Here is a 26,761-nt window from a genome sequence, read left to right on the forward strand (position 1 = left end):
GTGGGGGAACCTTGTGGAGGGATGAGGGGAGGAAGGGAGGAAGGGAGGGAGGGTGGAAGGAAGGAAGGGGCGGAAGGAAGTGTCACAATCCACCCTCACGGACAGGATTGTGATGGTTTGTTATCTGATCTCAGGGTACAAAACACCAACACGGCAAGGGGGTTTGCAGTAACAATCAAAATCAGTGTACTTTATTGAATAATCACAGCACAATGCCTTGGAGGGGATTGGGGAAAAGAGAGAGAGAAAGAGAGAGAAAGAAAGAAACCCTGCAGGAAAGGAAAGGAAAAGAGAGAGGGAAACATATATCTACCCAATGTAGAGGCGATGTAATTCTTCGAGGTCCAGTCCAGTGGAAATCCAGTCGAGGAGTCACCTTCACGTTGGGAGATCTCGAGATAGCTAGCTGACTCGAGGGTTTTATTAGAATTTTCTATTGAAAGTTGGGAAGAAGGGGGGAAAAAGACACAATAGTCTTATGATCTCATCTGGTCAGCAGTGGGGAGAGCCATTGTTTTCTTGGTTCAGTAGTCACTACCTGCAGGCAAACATCTCCGTTTGATCAGCTGTTCTCCCCCACACACACTGCCCCCCTCCCCTCCCAGCTGAGAGGTTTCAGTCCTTGGGGAGAAAAGGAGTCTTTTCCATAGAGGGGTCTCATGTCTCAGTCTTGGAGGGAGTGGCTTCTCCCATCTCAGTCCATCTGCCACGGGGGTTGTACAGTAGATGAAGGGTCTTCTGTGGAGACCACCAAAAGGTCATTCCAGAAAAGAGTCCAGCCAGGCTTGGGGGTGGAAAACTCCAGGCCATTGTCGCAGAGCAGATACAGGCCAAGAAAGGTCAAGGTGCCCCTTCTCCTTTCACTAGGTCCAGTGTTCCATACAGCAAACACACCTGCAAACAAGGCTCAGCAGGCCAGAAGCTCTGCTCCAGGCCTCAGCACCCTGGCACGCTCTCACAAAACCAGCATGTCAAAAGAGGATCCTCCTTCACTGGTCCCAGTTTCTGCCTTTTTCACGATGATCGTGAGGCAGATGAGAGAAATTTTGGACAGAGTCTGGAAGGAAGGAAGGAAGGAAACGAGGGAGAGAGGAGGGAGGGAGGGATTCAGATCTAGTCCTTCTGGAAATGTGGTGTTTGCTGGCACTTCCAGTTCCCAGATCTGGATATTTCTCTATTCTGGCACAGACCAAGTGCAGCAATTTGCTGGCACAGAATCCCAAACCCAGCACTTCCTGGTACTTGCACCTACTATATAAACCTTCTTGGAAACGTCCTTGCATACGTACTATATAAGGCTTCTATCAACCCTTAAAAATTCTCTACAAATTCATTCCAACATTTCTGGGTCTGGCACCGCCCAGATCTGGTGTTTGCTGCCACCACCAGTGCCCAGATCTGGAAATTTCCTTGTTCCAACACAGCCCAAGTGCAGCACTTTTCAGGCAAAGAAAGACAAATCTGGCCATTTTCCGTTGCCAGCTCTGTCACTGCCCAGACTGGACTGCCATTGCCCAGATCGGAAAATTTCCCGGTGCTGGCAGAGCCCCGTCCAGCCATTTGCTGGCAAAGAAAGCCAAAACCGGCAGCTTCACGGTGCTGGCACCAGCACTACCCAGATCTGCTGTTGGCTGCGCCAGTGCCCAGATATGGAAACTTCCCACTGCCGCCACCGCCCAAGCCCAGCAATTTTCTGGCACAGAAAGCCAAAACCCAGCAATTTCCTGGTGCCAGCACCGCCACTGCCCTGATCTGCTGTTAGCTGGCACCACCCGTGCCAACATTTGGCACTTCCCAGTGCTGGCACCACCCAATGCAGATATTTTCTGGCAAGCAAAGCCAAAGCCAAAGGGCAGCGTCCTCTTACTGGCACCAGCACCGCGCAGATCTGGTGTTTGCTGCCGCTGCCTGTGCCCAGATCCGGACATTTCCTGGCTGTGGTGCAGCCCAAGCGCAGCAATTTTCTGTCAAAGCAAGACAAAACCCAGCAACTTCCTGGTGCCAGGACTGTCACTGCCCAGATCTGGTGTTTCCCGGAACTGCCCGTGCCCAGATACAGAAATTTCCCGATAGCCATGCAGCCCAAGATGCAGCAATTTTCTGGCAAAAATGCCACAATCTGGCAATTTTCCTTTGCCACCTCTGTCACCACCCAGACCCAGAGTTTCCCAGCACTGCCAGTGCCCAGATTCGGAAACTTCCCAGTTCTGCCAGAGCCCAAGTCTGGCAGATTTCTGTCGCTGGCAACGACATGACCAAGATCTGCTGTTTGCTGGCAGCACCAGCGCCCAGATCTGAAAACTTCCTGGTGCCGGCACAGCCCAACCCCAGTGCCGGCAAATGACTGCACTGAAAGCCAAAAGCTGGAAATCTCCAGGTTCTGCTCCAGCACCATCCAGACCTGGTGTTTGCAGGGACCGCAAGTGCCCAGATTTGGAAATTTCCCAGTGCCTTCACAGCCAGGTCTAGCAACTTGGTTTTTAGCTAGCTTAGGCAGAGAAGTTCCTCAGACTGTGACTTTGCTTTTCCTTGGAACTGTTTCAACATGCTCTGGACTGAAAACCCAGAAAAACACCGGCAGCTCTCACCTGTGGCCCATCGAGGTCTGGGATGCCGCATTCCAGCGCCAGAGGGACTTGGAAGAGACCGAGTGAGCCAACTACAAGCCACAAAATGGACTTGCTGAATTTGCCATCTCTTCAGAGCTGTGAGACGTTTCATTTAATATTATTCATTTTTCAGGCTTGTCAATACTTTTCTTGTGAAATAAACAGGTTGCTTCCACTTTTCTCGAGGGAAGTCTTCTCCTGAACTAGTAGGGGGAGGGGCTGCTTGAACTTGCTTTCTAGACAGACCCCTTTTGGAGGGTTCCTCCCAAACTTTGCCCAAAACCAGCACAAGCAGGCACAATGAAAACTTCAGCAGTGGCACAACTCCCCAGCCCACCAGGAAAAGAGAGGGCATGTAAAGTGCTCCAAACGTTTGTCCTGCTTTGCTGCAAAAGTCCTGCTGCACACACCGTGCAGTGTGCAAAGCCAAGGGAAGCAGCAACTGCTGGCAAATCTTGGGACAGCAGCTCCACCTTGTTCTCCAGGAGAGGTTTCTGAGAAGAGCTGACAGGAGAAGATTCCTGGAAACAGCTTTCCAGAAGTGAAATGAGAATGAAAGAAACATCCAAGATGGTTTCCTCCATTGATTTCTAGGCTCCCCTTGCCATGTTGCACTACTTCTCCATCCCATTCATTCCAAATGCACCTCACCTCTCAGATCGGTGACTTGGCAGTTTTAGACACTCTCAAATACCATGAGCTACACAGTTTTCCTCCCCCTGTTTGTTCTGCAAAGCAACACTGGAGATGGAAGTGTAGTGCTTGGCTCAGGTCGGAATCCTCCAGCAAGGAATGTGCCCTGACAGTGTTTGTCCCTCAGCAAGGACAAGGCACAGCAGCCACCGAGGGGATTTGCTCTGCCAGTGGGCAGGAGTCAGGACTCTGCATCTGGGCTCAACGCTGCAAAGTTGCCGTGTTTGGACAGACTAAGGGGCTGTCCCCGGGCGCGCGGGGCTCGGCCGTGGGGCTCGTGGGGCGAGCGGGGAACGGACACGGGGACAAACGGCCCCGGTGCTTCAGTTGCAGCGGCAGCGGCGGCAGCGGCGGCAGCAGCGGCGGCAGCAGCGGCGGCAGCAGCGGCGGCACAAGCAGATTGGCTAACGCAATCTTCTTATTTCTCTTTTTCTTTCTCATTCTCTCTCTCTCTCCCGTTCCCGCTGCCGGGCACCCTTCTCGCGGGGTCCGTTTCCCGGCGTCCCTCTCCTCTCCCCGCCTCCCTCTCCCCCAGCCGGGCCGGGCCATGCCCCCGGCCCGCCCCCGGCCCCGGGCGGGGCTGCCCCGTCCCCGGCCCCAGCCGTCCCGCCGCGGTCTCGCCTCCGCCCGGCTCTGGCCGTACTGGCGGTGGCGCTGCTGGGCGGGCATCAGCGCCTGGGGCTGGGGCGGCATCGCCGCCCTTTGGCTCCGCCTGACCCGAGCCTGGCCCCGGCCCCGGCCCCTCCCGGAGCCCGCGGAGGACACACGCGGCGTGGCCGCTCCCTCCGCCTCCGCCGCGGCTTCCCCGGCCCGAGCTGCGCCGCTCGGCAGCGCGGCCGCCGGCCCCGAGCCTCCCGTGTCCCGTTCCAAAGAGCGAACGTCTGGGGATGGCCGGCCCGGGGCGGTTGAGGGGCGCTCGGGGGCCGTTGCTGGCCCCGGGCCGAGCGCTGACAGCCGCGTCCCGCCCGCAGGGAAGGCGCAGGAGGCTCTGCTGCAGCGCTACCGGGTGGGTTCGCTGCTGGGGCGCGGCGGCTTCGGCAGCGTCTTCTCGGCCACGCGGCTCTCGGACGGCGCCCCGGTGAGCGGCGGGGCCGGCGGCGGGCGCAGGAGGAGGGCGCGGAGGGGGAGGACGAGGCGCAGCAGGAGGAGGAGGAGGAGGCGGCTGGGTCTCGGCAGGGCGGGCGGCGAGCTGAGCCCGCTGCTGCCCTTGGCTTGCAGGTGGCCATCAAAAGGGTGCCGCGGAACCGCATCCGGCACTGGGACGAGCTGGTGAGTGAGCGGGGCCAGCGGCAGAAGCCGGGCCGTGCCGGGCGGGGGATGAGGCGGCGGCCGGCAGGGTGGAAGGCGCCAGGACGCCTGGAGGGGGAGCGGGCGTGGGCCCAGCGCAGGGCGCAGAGCATCCTGGCCTGGCTGAGGGCTTCCCCAGGCCTGGCAGGGCGTCGTCCCCCGCTGACGGCATCGTGCTCCTCCCGCAGCCCGACGGCACCAGCGCACCCCTGGAGATCGTGCTGCTGGCCAAGGTGTCCACCGGCTTCCCTGGTGTCGTGCAGCTGCTGGAGTGGCTCGAGCTCCCCAACAACATCGTGATGGTGCTGGAGCGGCCAGAGCGCTCTCAGGACCTCCTGCGTTTCATTCGGGCACGGGGGTTCCTGTGCGAGGAGGTGGCGCGGGAGCTGTTCCGCCAGGTGCTGGAGGCCGTGCGGCACTGCACCAGCTGCGGGGTCCTGCACCGCGACATCAAGCCAGAGAACATCCTGGTTGACCTGGCCAGCGGGCAGGCCAAATTGATCGACTTTGGCTGTGGCACCTACCTGCAAGACACAGCCTACACCTACTTTGCAGGTGAGCCTACGCAGGGCTGTGCTCCCGCTCCTGGCATCTCATGGCCCAACATGTCACAGCCCAAGCTGGCTGTGGCAGCGGGCATTCTCCCTTTTGCTGCCAGGCAGGGGACTGAGCCTCCAGCTGGCTTGCTTTTGAGCCGGGCTGGGTGGGGAGGCATCTTCCAGCCCTGCTGGCAGCCTTTGCCAGCCACTCTGCCCTGGACTTGGGCTGGGGCAGCCAGGCTGACAAAAACCCCCGTGGGTGGGGGTAGCAGAGAGGCGCAGCCAGCACCAATGCACCAGCCCGTTTGGAGTGCGGGCGAGAGGAAGGGCTCCCACTGCTGCACTCGCCCTGTTTGCCTGGCTTCATAATACTTTTGGGGCAATGCAATGCAGGCAGGGAGGATAAGGGCATGTTTTTTCCCCAGCACTGAGTGGCTTTTTCCTTTGCATGTCATGGTCAGGCCTAGCCAGGGCTTCCACTGCCCTCTTCCGACACCCGGTTGGCTTCTTTTGCAACCCTAAGTTTGTACACTTGGAGTCCCAGGTGCTGGCGAGAGGGCAGTGGCCACTCTGTGTGCCACTGATGCAGCCCCCGCACGGCCAGGGGTGCTGGGGCCAGCTCTGGGAGCAGCAGCATCGCCCTGCTGAACTCCATCTGTATTCCATAGGAACACTGTCCTACAGTCCCCCGGAATGGACCCGCTTGGGCCGGTACCACGGCGAGGCAGCAACGATCTGGACGCTGGGCATCCTGCTGCACCAGATGGTCTGCGGGAAGCACCCTTTCAGGAGGGGCCGGAACATCAGCTGGGGCCAGCTCTCGCTGCCACCACGGCTCTCTCAAGGTGGATCCTCTTCTCTGCGCACGGGGGGAATACCCGTGCCGGGAGGCAGCAGCGGGCTCCTGGGCATCGCGCTCTGGCAGCTGCTGAGGAGGTGGCCCATGTCCTGCTCTCCTCCAAAGCCAAGAGCTGATGGGAAAGTTTAGGCCCAGCTCTGAGCGCATCCAGAATGGCCTGGGCATGGGAGTAGTGGGGCAAAGCAGACAGGAGCCTGCTCTAGCTGACCGGCAGTTTGTGGTTTCTCTCGCCAGCGTGCCAAGATCTGATCAGGCGGTGTTTATGCATGCACTTCTTGGACAGGCCCTCATTAGAAGACCTGTTCTGTGATCCTTGGGTGCAGGGTATTCCTCCGCCGTAGAAGAAGGGAGAGAGCCACAGGCACACTTGGATCCAGGGCCCTGGTAAGTTCCAGCTGCACACATGCCTTGGCCATCAGAAGCAAAGGAACCCAGACCTTTATGTGCTGCCTGTGTCGCTGCACCGGGGTCATGGCATGGCAACACGCAGCCCTTGTGCTGCAGCTGAGCTGCTCTGCCCAGCACTGGTGGCCGCCATCCAAGCTGGTTCTGCTTGTCCTGGTTCCCTGACAGCTGGGGCCCAGGGCAGAGCCCTGACAGCCTGCTCTCAGCCCAGGGAAGGAGAAGGAGCCCCTGGAGAAGCTGTACCACGTGGGGATGCTGCTGCTGCTGCTGCTGCTGCTGCTGCTGCTGCTGCTGCTGCTGCTGCTGCTGCTGGAGACAGCGAGGATGACCTCAAGGATGGCCTCAAGGATGACAAACTCTTCCTCAACCTGGCCCCCAGCAGCTGAAGGTGATGGACTTTGATTGTGGCACCTTCTTCAAAGCCAAACTCCACAGGGAATTTTCAGATGAGTCCACCCCTAGGGAAATGCTCCCAGATTTGGGCATTGCCCAGGCTGGCTGGGAAGCAAAGGTTCCCCCTTTGCTGGGGCAGATGCAACTAAGTCTTCAGTCGGCTGCCCAGCTGCTTTTTGGCAGGGCTGGGCGGATGGGCTGGGCTGCTTACGCAATGGGAGTTGGCTCCTGGCCCTGCCAACAGCCCCCAGCACCCACCGTGGCCTGGGCTGGGGCTGGGGCTGGGGCAGCCAGGCCGACACAAACAAGCCCCCATGGTGGGAGCAGAGGTGGGACTCCAGAACCTGTGCACAGCTGCTTTGCTTTGCAGGCAAGGAAGGCCTTGGGCTGCTCCACTGCCCTTGTTTGCTTTGAGATCAGCCTTGTTTTGGGGGGCAGTGCAGGGGGCAAGAGAGAAAGTGTGGGCTTCCCTCACACCCATGGCTGGGTTTTTCCCTAGCATGTAGGGCTTGGGCCTTCCTCAAGCCCCTGACAGAGATAAGAGTTTTTCCCTTTTTTCTTGTTCCCCTTTTTGTCTCTAGTCTCTTTTCGATCATTTGTGTTTTGTTTTTCTAGAGGAAGCGTTCTAGGTGGTCCAGTGTGGATCGGGAAGTGCTTGGGAGCAGCTGTGGTGTGGATGGCTGGTGCCCTTGGAGAAGGCTGAGCACATGGTTTGGGAGCAGCTTTTCTTGCAGCCCTGGATGGCGTGAGGTGGGTCCCTGTCTGCTTGGCCGGGTGGGATCAGAGCTTTTGGGAGATGGCAGCGAGCACAGGGGCATCTGGCTCTGGGCAGCTGCTGAGGGGCTGGATGTGCCGTGGCCGGCTGCAGGCTGGGCACATGTCCTGCCCTCCTGCTCTGCTCCCAAAGGCAGCAGTGATGGGCAGCTCTGGGCACAGCTCTGGGCACGGCCAGCGTGGGCTGGGCACCGCAGGCGTTGGGACGAGGGCACAGGAGCCCTCGGCTGACGGGCAGTTTCTGCTTTCTCTCCTTGCAGCCGGGCTCCGTGGGTGCTGAGGCTGCTCTGGCCTCTGCCAGGGCTCTGCTGGGCTCAGCCCTGGGCACAGCTGGGCTGGCTCTGCCCTCACATTGCTCTGAGAGCTTTGCATCAGACGAGCCCGTTCCGAGCACAGCGCCTGAGCTTTCTGCTTTGGCAGGTGAGTGAGACTCTCCTGCAGGCCAAGAGATTGCAGCTGGGGACACACATGCAATTGGCAAGAACCCAAACTCTCCACAGTCCCATCTAAACGCCTGCATCTCCCCAGGATGTTTTGTCTGTCCCATTCTTCCTTCTGTATTGGCTGGAACTGTGCAATTGCTCTGTCTTCCTCCTCTAGAAGTGCCACGAGTGGGCCAAAGCTGGCGAGTGGGCCGTGTTCCTGAGGCAGTGCAGTCTGGAGCTGAGGGATGGAGAACTGCCCTTCTGCGCGTCCAAACCAGAGCAAAAAGCCGTAGGTGGGACTTCTTTGAGTCTTTAAGAAATCCCTGACAGTTTCAAGGGGAATGTGCAGCTCCTAACAGGGTGAGAAGGAAGGTCATCTTCTAAAGGATTTGGGATTTGACAGAGCTTTGATTCCCAGTCCTGCTTGGAGCCGGGAGGGCACAAAGCAATTTCCTCTTGCTTCGACCGCAATTGAAAATAACAGGGTTGGAAACAAAGCCCAAAAGCTTTTAAAAGGCTGCTGAGGTCAGTGAGATGGATCCATGCCATCGGCACATTTACAAAGGAAATAACGGAGTTCTCTTTTTCAAAAGATCATTTACCTCTTGATGCAAAGTTACAGAAGTTTTTTCACTCACACTTGGGTTTTATTTTTATCTTTTCCAATTTATCTCATTATTTTCCCTCTTTTTTTTCCTTTTCAGTAGAAAGCACGTCCTATCCCAGGAATGTCCTTTGCTCCTGTGTGGAGCAGCTCCCTTCCTGCTGGCTGAGCTGCTGAGGCAGAGCCCGGCAGCTCCTGGCCCTGCAGGGCTGAGGCTTTTCCCCGTTGCTGAGCACAGACTGATGGAGCAGCACTGCTGACCACGGGCACAACACAGAGGGACCAGGAGCAGCTGCCTTTGTCCACGTGAGGCTCCAAGGCCCAAACTCTGAGCAGCCAGGCCTGGAAGAGACTCGCAGGCTGCCTGTTGCCTCTGCTGCCCCACGTCTGCCTGGCCCAGCTTGGCTTGGGGCGCAGGGAGAACAAGGGGCAGCTCCCTGCCAGCCCCAGCCCAGGGAGCCCTCCAGCCCCGGGGCTTGGGGCACTGTCAGCACCTGCTGCTCCAGCCAGCGCTTCTGCTGGCCCTGACTGCAACAACCAAATTGGAGCTGGTCCCGAGGGAGCAGCAGCAGGGCCTGGATCTGATCCCTGACTCAGGGCCAGGGCTGCACAAGTGACCCCAGCAGCAGCAGCAGCAGCAGCAGCAGCAGCAGCAGCAGCAGCAGCAGCAGCAGCAGCAGATGGAGCTGACTTTCAGCACAGCCCCTGGCCTTCTTCCCTCCCGTGTGCAGCGGTGTCACAGCAGCCTGAGGCACCTGGGAGCCCTCAGTGCCAGCAGGGACTTGAGATGGCAGCCCTGGGCTCCTGGAGGTTGTGCAAGGAGCAGAGCTGGGGACTCCCTGTCCATGTGGAGCTTCCAGCTGGAAAGGCTGCTGTGGCCAGGCAGCTCCAAGGGCACAGAAAGGAGGGTCTGGACCACTGGATCTGTGCCTGTGCCACAGTCCTGGGCAGCAACCAGCGAGCCCTGGGGAACAGAAGGCACAGCAAGAGGGACAAAAGCAGGCAAGGTCAGAGACTGGGAAGAGCCAGACCCGGGAGCAGGAACAGCTGCTCCATTGCACTCTTGGAGAAAGCTCTTGGCTGCTCCAAAGCGCTGAAAGGCGTCAAGGGCAGAGAGGAGGCCACAGCAAACAATGCTCCTGTTTCCACGCCTTCCCCTCTCCGTGTCCCAGGAGGAATTGGATGGACTGTATTCGCCTCTCCGAGTCGTCTCGTTCAGCATGAGCAGCTCAGCACCAGGAGCTGAAGGAGCTGAGCAAGAGGGAACTTTTTGAGCAAAGTCATGCTGCTGAAATAGACCTAGCTGAATGCAGCGGGTAGAATCATGGAACCACAGAATCCTTTCTGTTGGAAAAGAGCTCTGAGCTCATCCAGTCCAGCGGTCACCCAGCAGTGTCAAGCCAAACCTCATCCCTGAAGTCCCAAGGCCTGGACAACAGCCCTGAGTGAGGCCTGAACAGCAGGCCCTGAGGCAAAGGTGACCTCTGGATGAACCTTCCAAGCAAAGGTTATCTTTGTACCTGCTCACTAATGAAACAGGCATGGTCATTAGCACTGTGACAGATGTATCCGCTCATTAGTGAAGCCAGTATTGACCTTTCTGTATTTAGAAGCCAGACAAGGCCATGAAATCTGCCATCTGGCCTTGTTTGGGGCTGTATGGTCAAAGTCAGCTCCCTTGCTTCCTCCTTGAGCCCTGGCCAGGCTTTGGGAGGGACCCAAGAGGAGGATGAAACCAGGTGTTCCCAGCCTAGAAGTGCTGTCGGTTTGTTCATTCAGCACTGTCAGAGCTGGGCCCTCTCACAGCGGGGCTGGAGCCTCAGCTGTGGCTGGAGGCACCTGCAGCAATTCCCAGTGTCCAGGAGTGGCTCTGCAGCCCTTGGCTGTGACGGCTTCCCCCAGCTGATGTGTGCATCTGGGGGAATGGTAAAGCCTGAGGGTAAATGGTGCTGGATCTTCCTGAATCACTGCAGGCAATATTTGGTGGTGATGGTTGGCTGCATTGCTGAGCTGCTCCTTTGGGGATTCTTTGCTGCTTTGAACTGCAGGAAATGACACTGATTCCTTCCGTTGGAGTCTGTGTCTTTGGTGCCCACTGGTGAAAGGAAACTGGCCCAGTCTGGCCCGATCCCAACAAAATGTCACCTGTTCAATGTCAATGTGAGCAATCAGTCCCATCAGAAATTCCCAGATGGGAAGCCCTTCCCTGGAGTTGGCTGGCTCTGGAGCGGGCTGAGGTCGGAGCACCGTGTGAGCAGTGGGGCAGTGGGTTCAAAGAAGCTGAACCCCTGGGTGTCTTAAAATGCAAAATCCAAAACTTGCATATGAAAGGAGGAGAAGAACTTGTGGGTTTGGGCAGACCAAGATGAATTTCTTAACAGTACATTGGAAGCAGCAGCTTCAGAAGGAACAATTATTGTTGGAATGCTCAATGCTCCCACATGGAGCAACAGAAGAAGGTTTTAATCTTGAGCTCACATGCATTTGTGCAAGTGAACTATTGATGTAGTAAATAACTATATACATACTAAGAGTATAAGACCCTAATATGAATATATTATAGACATTTATCTATTTTTAATATACATGTCTCTATATATGTGTGTATATGTATATATGTATATATATATATACATGTGTATATCTTTCTGTTTATATTAATATCTATATTTCTATAGAAAATAATAATAATTGGAAATAGTGCTGACATTACTACTGTAATTTGGTAGCTTTGGCTGCCAAATTTGGCAGCAAATTGGCAGCAAATTTGGCTTTGGCTTTGGCTGCTCAGGGATGTAACACTGAATGCCCTACAGAACAGGATTGCTCAGGACCCTAATGGCAGTGGTAAACTTTGGGAGAGTGTATCCAATGAAAAAAGGAGGAAGGGATGGAATTGGCAATTCTTACAGGGTTTGCTGACACTGTGATGCAGAGAGCTTTGTCTGGTACTGTGAAAAATACAGTGATTGAGACTGCAGGGTTTTTCATGTACCAGACTATCCCCAAGCTGCAGGATTGGTTGAACGGGTGAAGGGGTTGTTAAAAGAGCAGTTGAAAAAATGAGGAGATGGGAACCCGTCCCCATGGAGAAGCCATCTCCCAGATGTGCTCCATACCCTTAACAATGGCCCACTGGAGAAATGGAAACCCCCTGGCTGTGCACGGCTGCACCCAATTTGCAAATACAGCCATGGACAGTGAGACTTGGACTTGCTGGGCAATTGTTCTGGCTGTGATGGCCCTGGCAGGCCCTGGCACCTCAGAGGCTGCAGGGCTGGACCTTCATGCATTGGAAATAATTAGGATAAATGCAAAGCAAACGAGAGCTATCAATACTGAAACAGGAATTCAGATTCCTCCAGGACACTTGGGTTTGGTAACTGCTGGCTTGGAGCTTGGCCTTGCAAAGCGTTCATGTCGTGGCAGGAGGAATTGATGCAGAGTATCAAGGAGAAATGACAGTCATTCAGTTGAACAATAGTGAACAAGATTGCATTGTTCAACCCCGTGAGCAGGTCTCACAATTATTGATCTTGCAATTTGGAGAATGATTGTGCAAAAGGAGATCCACCTCCAGTCCCCAGCGTTTGTGGAGATGAAGGCTTTGGATCCAGCAGTCCTAATAATGGAGCCAGAGTGTGGGTGCAGAGGCCAAAAGGCCCTCCCGAGGCAGCTGAAGGAACAGCTCCTAGGAAAGACAGCACTGAATCCTGAAACCTGGGCAGGAACAATGGGAATATGTGCCTGCAGCCAAGTGCTCTGTGTGAGAAGCAGTCGATATCACAGGATATTGTTTGACACATCCTGCCAGAGCAAATCTGCCAGTTTGCCCCAACGGCCCCTTTGGAAAATGCTCTGATCCACGGGGCTCCATGGGAAGGCTGCTGTGACACGGAGGCGCTTGCACACAAATTGCATCCAGGAGCCTGGGTGCCCCTCAGGGACTGGGACCCGGCCCCCTTGCAGCCACAGGGGAAAGGGCCCCACCAAGCCTTGTTAGGCACAGACAGCATGGTAAAGCTGAACAGCAAAGGGCCTTGGAGGCATTATTCTGCACTTAAAATGGTGCCGGCTCCATGGACAACAGAATGATTGTTCCGAACTCGAATGAGATTGAGAGAAAAGCATGAAGAACGGTGTGACTAAAGTACTAGTGATGTCTGTAAGTTGTACCTTGATAGTCAGCCGGAATCTTTGCGGCCACAAACACCTCTAGTGTTTCCCCAAGGGATTAGTCATCCCAATGTAATGATTACTTATGAACATTCAAAGATCAGGGTAGGCAAAGTACTCCGTGGCACTAATTGCTGTTCTCAGCTGCAGTTGGGAGGAATGGCGTTCCCTTGGAGGGCCCACCCTGTGGGCTGGCCAGAACTCTGTCCATGGGCTCTGACTCGTAACTGTCAGTGAAGGCACAGTTCAAGAGAACTGTGCTGTGGCACACAGGAATGCAATGATGGCTTTGACAGGATTCACCAAGATTTCCCTTCAGGAGAAAGCAAACCCTGTTCTAGTTACAGGGGCCATAGTGTGAGAGGATTTCTGTGCTTTAGCATCACTGCCAATGTCAGTAGAACTTGGGCTGCTGGAGCTGGTCGGTGTCAGTGTTCCACCCCTCTTGGCTGCAGGGCCACCATGTAGGGCCCTTCAGCAGCAGCAACCACAAGGAAGAGTTCGGGCCCAGAGAACATTTTTCCCGCCAAGGAGTGCCTGGGGTTTCAGAAAGCAAAAGGTTCTGGTTCATGCTGTGCCCCATGTGTGCTGCCCTGTGCTGTGGAGTTTACATGAAGAAGCTGAATGGATTAGTAGAAGAAGTAGCAAATGATACTGTTCAAATGTCCAACAGCACATGCTGTGAGCTGCAACAAACACAAACGGGGACTCCACAGAACCGCGTGGCCTTGGATTATCTGCTTGCGGGCCAAGGAGGAACCTGGGCTATCATGGGACAGGAGCGTTGCACTGCTACCAGTGATGGGTTTGAAGGCCAACAGTCAGGAATCCCCTTGACAGAAAGAGCAGTAGAAGAGTGGCAGCAAGAAGAAAATTCTTCTTGGTGCGATTGGCTTCATGGCTGCCAAACTGGAGGCTGCTGTGCAATGCATTTGTGGCAGGGTCTGTCATCGTTGCAGCGTGTGCCCTTGGTGTGCACTCTAACACTCCACGGTAGAGTTGTTGTGACACTTTGTGCTGGGAAGTGGAGGACTGGGACTTGTCTTAAAAGAGACAGTCTGGAGAAAAGAGAGGCATGCAACTCTTTCGGCGTGTTTTCAAAGGAACGTGAAGAGCTCTGAGTGATGAAATGAAACAGCACTTAATTCAAGCACAAGAGGAGATGCCTTTATGCCTAGTATGTAAATCTGAACTGTGTTATGGAAAGAATGGTTACGAAGGTTGTAGTTCGTTGTAGGACCAATCAAAGTAGCAAGGCCCGACCAGGCTGGGATCAAGGCCTGAACAGGGCCTGAGGCAAAGTTGGCCTCTAGATGAACCTTCCAACCAAATGTTATATTTGTATCCACTCATTGAGGAAGCATTGTTACCAAGTGTAATCTGTTCCTTGATAAAACATGGATTTATCTTTCTGTATTTAGAAACCAGACAAGGCCCCATCTGGCCCTGTTTGGGGGTGAAGGATCAAAGTCAATGCCCTTGGTTCCTCCTTGAGCCCTGGCCAGGCTTTGGGAGAAACCAGTCAGGAGCATGAAACCAGATGTTCCCGCACTGGCAGTGATGTCAGCTGGTTTGTTGAACAGTGTAAAAGCTGTGTCCTCTCACAGTGGGGTTGGTTGCCTGCAGAGGTAGAGGCACCTGCAGGAATTCCCAGTGTCTGGGAGTGGCTCTCCAGTCCTTGCCTTCCCCAGCTGATGTGTGCATCTGGGGCATGGTAAAGGCTGAGGGTAAGTGCTGATGGATCCTTCTTTAATCCCTGCAGGCAATCTTTGGTAGTAATGACTGGATGGATTGCTGAGCTTCTTTTGTAATTCTTTGCTAATGATGATGTGCTTTGCTGAGCTTCTCCTTTTGTAATTGTTTGCAGCTGTGCATGATGTAAATGACACAATCCCTGACACAACTCCTTGGTTTCTGTGTCTTTGGTACTGCCGCTGCCCACTGGTGAAACAGGGCCCCCTCTTGCCTACGAGTTCCCTGGAAGGCAAAAGCCCTCACTGCAAAATTTCCCCCTTCCTCCTTGTCCCCCCCCCCACCCTTTATACCCTGAGCATGATGTCCTATGGCCTGGGGTATCCCCGGGGTCAGTTGGGGTCACCTGTCCTGGCTGTGTCCCCTGCCAACGTCCCGCGCAGCCCCAGCCCCTCCCCAGCGTGGCTGGACGAGGGGCAGGAGAGGCCTTGGCTCTGTTGGAGCTCAGCGAGAACAAAACCATCTCTGCGTGCTCAGCGCTGTGCTCAGCACCCGGCCCAGCAGGCTCTCAGTGCCAGTGTCTGTGCCGTCAGTCCCTGCCAGGGCTTTCCATGGCAATTGCCAGGACAGGTGAGCCAGGTGTCCCCCCCAGTGACGGCTGCCATGGAAACAGTGCCCAGCACTGCCCCTTTCTGTCTGGCTGCCCTGGCCTTTGGCCCTGGCCCTGGCGTTTGCTGCCGCTTCCGCGGTGCCTGAGCGGCCAGCGCGGCACAGGGCAGGTGGCCGTGGCACAAGCCCCAGCAAGGGATCCCCTCTGGCTCTGGGCAGTGACACCAGCCCTGAGCAATGGGCTCAGGCCAGCTTTCCATGGCCACCAACCACCACAACGGCTCCGGGCACTGGCTGCCATGCCACCAAACTAAGGAACGTGTCCCCGTGGCCGTTGCCATGGCACCTGGTGGCACCAATGAGCGTCGCTGCAATTGTAGCCGCAACAGCCCTGGCACCCCTTTGTCCTGAGGCTTGCCCTGGCAGCCGAGGACAGCAACAGCTCTGCATGCAAGTGGCCATGGAACCTGGCTGCAGAAATGGGTCCTTGGGGTGGTTTCCAAGGAAAATGGAACTGATGGGGGTTGCCATGGCACCCAAAGCCAGCAGTGGGGCCACTGCAGTGACCACGGCCACAGTTGCTTGCAATGGCCCACTGCATGTTGGGATGATGATCCTCACTCACAGCTGGCCCAGGGCAGGTTTGGAGTGCTCTTGGTGGCAGCTTGGGCTTGGCACACACTTGAGGAGGATGTCTGCTTTCAACGGGGAAACTCAGGAGTTTTAGATTGCTTCCAAAATCAAAGAAGGAAAATTCCTCTTTGGCTGAGTGCAGCCAGTTCTCCAAGCAAAGCAGGTGCCCGCTGAGTGAGGAGAGACAGCATGGGGTTGGGGAATGTGGAGCAAGGCTGCCCACACTGCGTCAGACCTCAAGGCACAGCTTCTCTGAGCAGGCCAGACCTCCTTAGGAGCGGCCCTGGATCAATAGCACTCACTGCATGCTGCAATCACCTCTTGTCTAATAGGAACAGCAATAAAAGACCCCCTTTAAAATAGGAATACATATATCCTAGAAGCTCTTTGAAATATTTCTCCGTAACTGTAAAAGGAAACCCTCCTAAAGAACTGCACTAGAGCAGAGGTGAATCAAGGCAGCGCCATGGTTTGGCAGGACTTGCTTGATCCTAATGAGCCTGACTGTGCATGTGGAGCTGAGCCCTTGAACCTGAGCGCCTGAGAGGAGATTGCACAAACCTTTCCAGGAGTCAAAGTCACAGGAAACACCCAAAGTGTCTCAAGGCATGAATGGGTCCCACTGAGGTCCCTCTCCAACACAGGCTCCCCATGGACTCCTTGCAGGAGAGAATTGGTGGCCAGGATGGCACAAAAACCTCTCAGGCACTCAGTGGGGAAAGGGAAATCCAAAGTACCTTCAACACCTTGAGTGTCTCCAAGCATTCATGAGCCCCACTGAGTGTCAGTCCAAAGCTCTCAAGGGACTCCTGAAAGCAAAGCCTTGGGACCATGATTGCACAAACCTCTCACAGAGTCTGGATCAAAAGGGAAACACCAAGTCCCTTGAAATGACTCAAGTGCCTTGAGGCATTCATGAGCCCCACTGAGTGTTGCTCCTAACAAAGCCTCTCCAGGGACTAATTAGAGCAGAGAATTGGAGGCCATGATTGCACAAACCTCTCCAACAAGACTCCAAGGCAAAAGCAAAAGCCAAAGTCCTTTGAAAACCCTGCAGTCCCTGGGAGCATCAAGGAGCCCCCAGGGCCATTGCTGACCAAGGCTCCCCAGGGACTCCTTCCAGCAGATCCTTGAGGCCACTGGCATGTGGGCCAGGGGGGGATGCAGAGGGCAGGACAAGGGCGTGACAGCGCCCAGCCTGGCTGGGGCTGTGCCAGGAGGCCCCAGTGGCTCAGGACAAGGTGTCTCCTCCCAGCCCTTGGTGGCACAGAGCCTGCTGTGCCCCAGGGCGCCAAGACTTGGCTTCTCTTTGTCCCCACCTGTCCTGTCAGTGCCTCCAGTTCTCTGCTCTGCCTGGGGCCTGGGGACACTTTCTCTGGTGTGTGGGAGCCATTCAAAGGGAGTGAAACTTTGTGGTTGCATTCTGACTGGCAGCTCTTGAGAGCTTTCTTCAGCTCCCTCTCAGCGACTGATGTTCAGGGCCTCAGCACAAAGCCCCAAGAGGGTAATAAAGTCCCTGAGCTGTGTCTGTGCTGCTGAGCTGGGCCCGGCTCCTGGCACAGAGGCAGCTGCTGGCAAGGGCAGCGCTGCAGGGAGAAAGCTCTGCCCAGGAGCAGCTCCTGTGCACAGCCCAGCAGGGCTGGGGCACTGCCTGCAGCCAGCCCGGGCACAGCACACAGGCACAGAGAGCTTCAATCCGTCAGGCCTGGGAAGGTGCTGAGAAGGGACTGGGCCACAATCCCTGCCAGCCCTTGACACAGGAACCTCTGGCTGCAGGACACTGCAGCTGCAGCTCCTGGAGCCATCTCCTAAAGCTGCAACATCCCAGGGCCTGCAGACCCTGTACAGAGTACATCTCTGCGAATTTCTGGCGCAGGGGAGGTGCAATGCTCACAAAGCTCTGACATGCTGAGGGCTTCGGATCAGTCACAGAAGATTTCCAAGACAAGGATTTTGAGAAAAATGAGGCCCTTTCCTAAGACTTTGTGTTCAGATTCCTACTATTGCAGAGTGGCAGGGAGGGGGGATAAATATTAAAGGGTGAGTATGAATTATTAGCAATGAATTTGGACAAGGGCCTGAGACAACCAAACTGTCCCTTTTAGTGACCTGTAGGTGCACAGGAGGTGCCGAATGTGCCTTCAGCCACTCTGCCCACGGACAGCACCGGCATCACCTTTGCTGGAGCCATCAGGCTCAGTCGGAGCTGGCCTTTCTCCAAGCTGCAAAGAGAACCTGCCCCCAGCCAGTACCCTGCACACAGGCAGGCTTCTGTCAGGCCAAGGAGAGTGCCCAGAGATTTGGGGTCTGTGAGTGCCGGCACAGAGAGGTCATGCACAGGCAAACACCTGCAAGAGGAAAATCTCCAGGAAGCAGAGGTAAGATCAGGGAAGGAGAGAAAAGCAAAACCAGAAATCCTGCGGCAGGGAGAGTGGAGAGATGTCCCCAGGATCCCCTCCAGTGCAGCCCCTCCCTCTGAAGAAGCCCCCTCCCTCCTGTCCCCTCAGCCAAGCCTCTGCCCTCAGGGCCGGGGCTCCAAGGCGTGAAGCCCCTCCTGTGCAGGCAGAGCTGCAGCAGAGCCGTGGGGCAGCTCTGCAGCCCCGGGCCCAGTTCCCTCTGCAGAGCACAGCTAATTCCAGTCTCAATTCACTAGAGTGGATCTTTTTAGAAGCAGGGATCTTTTTAGATTTGCACCAATCGGGCTGCTTGAGCGCTGCAAACCCTGAATTGGGGGCGCTTTCCAATGAACTGGTACAAGTTGCACACCGTGCCCCCGCCCCGGGCCGCGGGGACTCAGCTGGAAACCGCTCAGCTGTGAGCTGTGATTTCAGCATGCATTTCCCCCCCAGCAGTGAAGGAGACAGCTTTCAAGGCTTCTAAATGAAGTGTGCCCTCACAGAAACTCTCCTGAGCTGTGCCGCCCCCAGCCCATGCATCTCTCTGGGCAGAGCCATGCTGCTCCTGCTCGAGCCCTGGCTGCTGCCTGCTGCCTCTGTCCGCCGCCCTGCCCGCTCCCCCGCGGGCACAGCCAAATCCAAAGCCCCCCCACCAGCTGGAACCGGAGGCTGGGCAGCTAAAAGCGGCAAAAACCCCGGGAGAGGCTTGGCGGAGGAATCTCTGGGAAAAGAGGCCTCAGAACTGCAAAGCAAACTGCCCGCCTGAGCCCGAGCTGAGGGGGGACTTGCCGGCCAGGGGAAACAGTGGCAGGGGGGACCCCCGCAGCCCCTGGGCCAGGCAGAGCGGATCCAGAGCCCCCCTCGGCAGTCCCCGCCTGCACAACTTCAGAGCAAGATCCGGCCGCATCACCGGCAGCAGAAAAGGAGCAGGGCACAGAAACAGCAGCCCCTGTTTTGCAAAGCTTCCCCAAACTCTCATCTCCCAGACACGTTCGACTTCCAACCTCCCCAGAACACCACCGCTGACGCCCCGACTTCTCGGAACACAGCGAAAATCCAGAAGGCTTTCCCAGAAACTCCGGGGCTGGATGATTTCGCGGGGCGGTGGGAGGACGGCCTCTCGCAGCACCAGTGATGCAGGGAATCCCGGAAGAAACCCAGGACACCACCGGAGAGGGAAACTGATTGGATTCCCTCTGTTTGGGAATCGGGGCGTTGTTTACACTGCCTGGGGACACCTCAGATATGCCAGGAGAAGGGAAGGAACCCCAAACAAAACCCAAGATCCCCTCAGAGGAGGACGAAGGCCCAGCACCACTCAGAATTCAAGTCCCAGAACTAGGTATTCTGTTCTGGTGTTCCAGAAAGTCTCTGCTACCATCATTCTGTTTAAAGCCCTGGAGACAGACATTACTTTGAGCAAAGTCTCTTCCTTTTCAAGGCAGACTTGACTGTAAATTTCCCAGTTGACCTGGTCCCAGAAATCAAAGGGAAAAGATCAAAGGGAAAAAAATCAAGGCTATAGGTTGAGAATTTGCTTTTACCCAGATAAAGAAGGCTTTTAGTTCATGTTTGGAGATGTCTGAAGGTCCTGTCTCAAGCCGGCAAAAGACGTCCCATTCTGCTTCAGAGAAATGCTTTCCCATCTCACTGTCCAGGAGCCCCTAAAGTTACTTACAGTAATATCAGCTACAGACCACCAAGGGCATGATCCATTGCTCCCTTGAACAGCCTGGGCCTCCGGCAATAGCACTGCCCACAGCCTTCTGTGACATTGTTGATATTCCTCTAATCTAGAAGGCCTCACACACAGCACCATTTATTGCCGCCTGGGGCTCCATGTACAAATCCCAAACGGGACGGGACTGCTGAGGAAGGCGTCGCAAGCTGTTTATTTTCCAGCATCAGTCTCATGAGACGGTTACGACAACGGGAAGATGCCAGCAGCTCACGTCCTCCGCAGCAGCCAAAGAACTCCATGTTACAACTCACTTCAAAGTTTTTTGGCCAATGACACAAAGCAGAAGCATAATGACAGTAGTTCTACCCAACCACGAGAAGCACATGTACCTCTGGTTAAAACAACGCTTGCTTCTTTCCAATACAATAACTGCTTGTAAGCATTAAGATACAGAGCACAAAGCTCCGTCATCAAGCTCACAACTTCCTACTATCTGGCTAGATTTTCTTTCCTGGAGTTGCGGGAGTTATTCTGGCCAAGCGTTAATACACAGAGCATGGTTCTATTTGTCCTTCCATTCTACATCTCATCTAACTTTTCTGCGGACAAATCTTACGGCTGCTGCTCAGCTCTAACCGCAGTTCTGCTGTTGCTGAGGCCTGCCTGTTGCAGCTTTGCCAAAAGCCTCTGATTTTAAGGAATCCCACACCTGGAAGAGTCCAAGGCCCGGTGGGATGGGATGGGATGGGATGGGATGGGATGGGATGGGATGGGATGGGATGGGAAGGATGGGATGGGATGGGATGGGATGGGATGGGATGGGATGGGATGGGATGGGATGGGATGGGATGGGAAGGGATGGGATGGGATGGGATGGGGCAGGGAGTGGTGGGGTGGGGCAAAGGTGTGGAGGGCTGAGGTGAAGTGGCAGGGATTTTGGGAGGGTGGGGATACCTTGTGGAGGGATGAAGGGAGGAAGGAAGGAAGGGAGGGAGGGAGGGAGGGAGGGAGGGAGGGAGGGGCGGAAGGAAGAGGCGGAAGGAAGTTTCACGATCCACCCTCACGGACAGGATTTTGATGGTTCGTTATCTGATCGCAGGGTACAAAATACCAACACAGCAAGGGGGTTTGCAGTAACAATCAAAATCAGTGTACTTTATTGAATAATCACAGCAAAATGCATTGGAGGGAATTGGGGAAAAGAGAGAGAGAAAGAGAGAGAAAGAAACAAACCCTGCAGGAAAGGAAAGGAAAAGAGAGAGGGAATAGGTATATCTACCAACGTAGAGGCGATGTAATTCTTCGAGGTCCAGTCCAGTGGAAATCCAGTCGAGGAGTCGCCTTCACGTTGGGGAGATCTCGAGATAGCTAGCTGACTCAGGGGTTTTTATTAGAATTTTCTATTGAAAGTTGGGAAGGAGGGGGGAAAAAGACACAATAGTCTTATGATCTCATCTGGTCAGCAGTGGGGGAGAGCCATTGTTTTCTTGGTTCAGTAGTCACTACCTGCAGGCAAACATCTCCGTTTGATCAGCTGTTCTCCCCCACACACACTACCCCCCTCCCCTCCCAGCTGAGAGGTTTCAGTCCTTGGGGAGAAAAGGAGTCTTTTCCATAGAGGGGTCTCATGTCTCAGTCTTGGAGGGAGTGGCTTCTCCCATCTCAGTCCATCTGTCACGGTGGTTGTACAGTAGATGAAGGGTCTTCTGTGGAGACCACCAAAAGGTCATTCCAGAAAAGAGTCCAGCCAGGCTTGGGGGTGGAAAACTCCAGGCCATTGTCGCAGAGCAGATACAGGCCAAGAAAGGTCAAGGTGCCCCTTCTCCTTTCACTAGGTCCAGTGTTCCAATACAGCAAACACACCTGCAAACAATGGCTCAGCAGACCAGAAGCTCTGCTCCAGGCCTCAGCACCCTGGCACGCTCCCACCAAACCAGCATGTCAAAAGAGGATCCTCTTTCGCTGGTCCCAGTTTCTGCCTTTTTCACGATGATCGTGAGGCAGATGAGAGAAATTTTGGACAGAGTCTTACAGGAAGGAAGGAAGGAAGAGAAGGAGGGAGGGAGGGAGGGATTCAGATCTAGTCCTTCCAGAAATGTGGTGTTTGCTGGCACTTCCAGTTCCCAGATCTGGATATTTCTCTATTCTGGCACAGACCAAGTGCAGCAATTTGCTGGCACAGAAATCCCAAACCCAGCAACTTCCTGGTACTTGTACGTACTATATAAACCTTCTTGGAAACGTACTTGCATACGTACTATATAAGCCTTCTATCAAACCTTAAAAATTCTCTACAAATTCATTTCCAACATTTCTGGGTCTGGCACCGCCCAGATCTGGTGTTTGCTGCCACCACCAGTGCCCAGATCTGGAAATTTCCTTGTTCCAACACAGCCCAAGTGCAGCACTTTTCAGGCAAAGAAAGACAAATCTGGCCATTTTCCGTTGCCAGCTCTGTCACTGCCCAGACCTGGACTGCCATTGCCCGGATCGGAAAATTTCCCGGTGCTGGCAGAGCCCCAGTCCAGCCATTTGCTGGCAAAGAAAGCCAAAACCCGGCAGCTTCACGGTGCTGGCACCAGCACTACCCAGATCTGCTGTTTGCTGCGCCAGCGCCCAGATATGGAAACTTCCCAGTGCCGCCACAGCCCAAGCCCAGCAATTTTCTGGCACAGAAAGCCAAAACCCAGCAATTTCCTGGTGCCAGCACCGCCACTGCCCTGATCTGCTGTTAGCTGGCACCACCCGTGCCCACATTTGGCAACTTCCCAGTGCTGGCACAACCCAAATGCAGCAATTTTCTGGCAAACAAAGCCAAAGCCAAAGGGCAGCGTCCTCTTACTGGCACCAGCACCGCGCAGATCTGGTGTTTGCTGCCGCTGCCTGTGCCCAGATCCGGACATTTCCTGGCTGTGGTGCAGCCCAAGTGCAGCAATTTTCTGTCAAAGAAAGACAAAACCCAGCAACTTCCTGGTGCCAGGACTGTCACGGCCCAGATCTGGTGTTTCCCGGAACTGCCCGTGCCCAGATACAGAAATTTCCCGATAGCCATGCAGCCCAAGTGCAGCAATTTTCTGGCAAAAACGCCACAATCTGGCAATTTTCCATTGCCGCCTCTGTCACTACCCAGACCCAGAGTTTCCCAGCACTGCCAGTGCCCAGATTCGGAAACTTCCCAGTTCTGCCAGAGCCCAAGTCTGGCAGATTTCTGTCGCTGGCAACGACACGACCAAGATCTGCTGTTTGCTGGCAGCACCAGCGCCCAGATCTGAAAACTTCCTGGTGCCGGCACAGCCCAAGCCCAGTGCCGGCAAATGACTGGCACTGAAAGCCAAAAGCTGGAAATCTCCAGGTTCTGCCTCCAGCACCATCCAGACCTGGTGTTTGCAGGGACCGCAAGTGCCCAGATTTGGAAATTTCCCGGTGCCTTCACAGCCCAGGTCTAGCAACTTGGTTTTTAGCTAGCTTAGGCAGAGAAGTTCCTCAGACTGTGACTTTCCTATTTCTTGGAACTGTTTCAACATGCTCTGGACTGAAAACCCAGAAAAACACCGGCAGCTCCCACCTGTGGCCCACCGAGGTCTGGGACGCTGCATTCCAGCGCCAGAGGGACTTGGAAGAGACCGAGTGAGCCAACTACAAGCCACAAAATGGACTTGCTGAATTTGCCATCTCTTCAGAGCTGTGAGACGTTTCATTTATTATTATTCATTTTTCAGGCTTGTCAATACTTTTCTTGTGAAATAAACAGGTTGCTTCCACTTTTCTCGAGGGAAGTCTTCTCCTGAACTAGTAGGCAGAGGGGCTGCTTGAACTTGCTTTCTAGACAGGCCCCTTTTGGAGGGTTCCTCCCAAACTTTGCCCAAAACCAGCACAAGCAGGCACAATGAAAACTTGAGCAGTGACACAACTCCCCAGCCCACCAGGAAAAGAGAGGGCATGTAAAGTGCTCCAAATGTTTGTCCTGCTTTGCTGCAAAAGTCCTGCTGCACCCACAGTGCAGTGTGCAAAGCCAAGGGAAGCTGCAACTGCTGGCAAATCTTGAGACAGCAGCTCCACCTTGTTCTCCAGGAGAGGTTCTTGAGAAGAGCAGACAGGAGAAGATTCCTGGAAAACTGAAACAGCTTTCCAGAAGTGAAATGAGAATGAAAGAAACATCCAAGATGGTTTCCTCCATTGATTTCTAGGCTCCCCTTGCCATGTTGCACTACTTCTCCATCCCATTCATTCCAAATGCACCTCACCTCTCAGATCGGTGACTTGGCAGTTTTAGACACTCTCAAATACCATGAGCTACACACAGTTTTCCTGCCCCTGTTTGTTCTGCAAAGCAACACTGGAGATGGAAGTGCAGTGCTTGGCTCAGGCCGGAATCCTCCAGCAAGGGAATGTGCCCTGACAGTGTTTGTCCCTCAGCAAGGACAAGGCACAGCAGCCACCGAGGGGATTGCTCTGCCAGTGGGCAGGAGTCAGAACTCTGCATCTGGGCTCAACGCTGCAAAGTTGCCGTGTTTGGACAGACTAAGGGGCTGTCCCCGGGCGCGCGGGGCTCGGCCGTGGGGCTCGTGGGGCGAGCGGGGAACGGACACGGGGACAAACGGCCCCGGTGCTTCAGTTGCAGCGGCAGCGGCGGCAGCAGCGGCAGCAGCGGCAGCAGCAGCGGCAGCAGCGGCAGGAGCAACAGATTGGATAACGCAATCTTCTTCTTTCTCTTTCTCATTCTCTTTCTCTCCCTTTCCCGCTGCCGGGCACCCTTCTCGCGGGGTCCGTTTCCCGGCGTCCCTCTCCTCTCCCCGCCTCCCTCTCCCCCAGCCGGGCCGGGCCATGCCCCCGGCCCGCCCCCGGCCCCGGGCGGGGCTGCCCCGTCCCCGGCCCCGGGCGTCCCGCCGCGGTCTCGCCTCCGCCCGGCTCTGGCCGTACTGGCGGTGGCGCTGCTGGGCGGGCATCAGCGCCTGGGGCTGGGGCGGCATCGCCGCCCTTTGGCTCCGCCTGACCCGAGCCTGGCCCCGGCCCCGGCCCCTCCCGGAGCCCGCGGAGGACACACGCGGCGTGGCCGCTCCCTCCGCCTCGGCTGCGGCTTCCCCGGCCCGAGCTGCGCCGCTCGGCAGCGCGGCCGCCGGCCCCGAGCCTCCCGTGTCCCGTTCCAAAGAGCGAACGTCTGGGGATGGCCGGCCCGGGGCGGTTGAGGGGCGCTCGGGGGCCGTTGCTGGCCCCGGGCCGAGCGCTGACAGCCGCGTCCCGCCCGCAGGGAAGGCGCAGGAGGCTCTGCTGCAGCGCTACCGGGTGGGTTCGCTGCTGGGGCGCGGCGGCTTCGGCAGCGTCTTCTCGGCCACGCGGCTCTCGGACGGCGCCCCGGTGAGCGGCGGGGCCGGCGGCGGGCGCAGGAGGAGGGCGCGGAGGGGGAGGACGAGGCGCAGCAGCAGAGGAGGAGGAGGAGAAGAGGGAGGCTGGGTCTCGGCAGGGCGGGCGGCGAGCTGAGCCCGCTGCTGCCCTTGGCTTGCAGGTGGCCATCAAAAGGGTGCCGCGGAACCGCATCCGGCACTGGGACGAGCTGGTGAGTGAGCGGGGCCAGCGGCAGAAGCCGGGCCGTGCCGGGCGGGGATGAGGCGGCGGCCGGCAGGGTGGAAGGCGCCAGGACGCCTGGAGGGGGAGCGGGCGTGGGCCCAGCGCAGGGCGCAGAGCATCCCGGCCTGGCTGAGGGCTTCCCCAGGCCTGGCACGGCATCGGCCCCCGCTGACGGCATCGTGCTCCTCCCGCAGCCCGACGGCACCAGCGCACCCCTGGAGATCGTGCTGCTGGCCAAGGTGTCCACCGGCTTCCCTGGTGTCGTGCAGCTGCTGGAGTGGCTCGAGCTCCCCAACAACATCGTGATGGTGCTGGAGCGGCCAGAGCGCTCTCAGGACCTCCTGCGTTTCATTCGGGCACGGGGGTTCCTGTGCGAGGAGGTGGCGCGGGAGCTGTTCCGCCAGGTGCTGGAGGCCGTGCGGCACTGCACCAGCTGCGGGGTCCTGCACCGCGACATCAAGCCAGAGAACATCCTGGTTGACCTGGCCAGCGGGCAGGCCAAATTGATCGACTTTGGCTGTGGCACCTACCTGCAAGACACAGCCTACACTTACTTTGCAGGTGAGCCTACGCAGGGCTGTGCTCCCGCTCCTGGCATCTCATGGCCCGACATCTCCCAGCCCAAGCTGGCTGTGGCAGCGGGCATTCTCCCTTTTGCTGCCAGGCAGGGGACTGAGCCTCCAGCTGGCTTGCTTTTGAGCCGGGCTGGGTGGGGAGGCATCTTCCAGCCCTGCTGGCAGCCTTTGCCAGCCACTCTGCCCTGGACTTGGGCTGGGGCAGCCAGGCTGACAAAAACCCCCGTGGGTGGGGGTAGCAGAGAGGCGCAGCCAGCACCAATGCACCAGCCCGTTTGGAGTGCAGGCGAGAGGAAGGGCTCCCACTGCTGCACTCGCCCTGTTTGCCTTTGCTTCATAATACTTTTGGGGCAATGCAATGCAGGCAGGGAGGATAAGGGCATGTTTTTTCCCCAGCACTGAGTGGCTTTTTCCCTTGCATGTCATGGTCAGGCCTAGCCAGGGCTTCCACTGCCCTCTTCCGACACCCGGTTGGCTTCTTTTGCAACCCTAAGTTTGTACACTTGGAGTCCCAGGTGCTGGCGAGAGGGCAGTGGTCACCCTGTGTGCCACTGATGCAGCCCCCGCACGGCCAGGGGTGCTGGGGCCAGGCTCTGGGAGCAGCAGCATCGCCCTGCTGAACTCCATCTGTATTCCATAGGAACACTGTCCTACAGTCCCCCGGAATGGACCCGCTTGGGCCGGTACCACGGCGAGGCAGCAACGATCTGGACGCTGGGCATCCTGCTGCACCAGATGGTCTGCGGGAAGCACCCTTTCAGGAGGGGCCGGAACATCAGCTGGGGCCAGCTCTCGCTGCCACCACGGCTCTCTCAAGGTGGATCCTCTTCTCTGCGCACGGGGGGA

The 26,761-nt window shown here is 56.3% G+C and overlaps 2 protein-coding genes across 2 annotated transcripts; both read left to right on the forward strand.

Moving 5' to 3' along the window:
- Window positions 1–4,253: 4,253 nt before the first annotated feature.
- Window positions 4,254–5,282, forward strand: LOC119696277 (serine/threonine-protein kinase pim-1-like; the record flags this gene model as incomplete). Its single annotated transcript, XM_038126002.1, has 3 exons — window positions 4,254–4,571; window positions 4,778–5,144; window positions 5,248–5,282. Coding segments are annotated over 3 exons (720 nt in total), but the record flags the coding sequence as incomplete, so codon positions are not given.
- A 1,817-nt stretch (window positions 5,283–7,099) lies between these two features.
- Window positions 7,100–26,353, forward strand: LOC119696278 (serine/threonine-protein kinase pim-1-like). The gene is made up of 5 exons (XM_038126003.1): window positions 7,100–7,114; window positions 8,160–8,277; window positions 25,136–25,329; window positions 25,535–26,188; window positions 26,348–26,353. Exons 1-5 carry the CDS (start codon window positions 7,100–7,102, stop codon window positions 26,351–26,353), a joined length of 987 nt encoding a protein of 328 aa, XP_037981931.1.
- Window positions 26,354–26,761: the final 408 nt, after the last annotated feature.

The sequence above is a fragment of the Motacilla alba genome, unplaced genomic scaffold (assembly GCF_015832195.1).
Source record: "Motacilla alba alba isolate MOTALB_02 unplaced genomic scaffold, Motacilla_alba_V1.0_pri HiC_scaffold_28, whole genome shotgun sequence".
NCBI classification, from domain to species: domain Eukaryota; kingdom Metazoa; phylum Chordata; class Aves; order Passeriformes; family Motacillidae; genus Motacilla; species Motacilla alba.

Excerpts from the sequence above, each read along its gene's own strand:
- LOC119696278 (XM_038126003.1), top strand. Across the intron at positions 8,278-25,135 it reads ACCAGAGCAAAAAGCCGTAG|CGGCGGGGCCGGCGGCGGGC; the intron begins GTGGGACTTCTT and ends CGCCCCGGTGAG. Across the intron at positions 25,330-25,534 it reads TCCGGCACTGGGACGAGCTG|CCCGACGGCACCAGCGCACC; the intron begins GTGAGTGAGCGG and ends CTCCTCCCGCAG.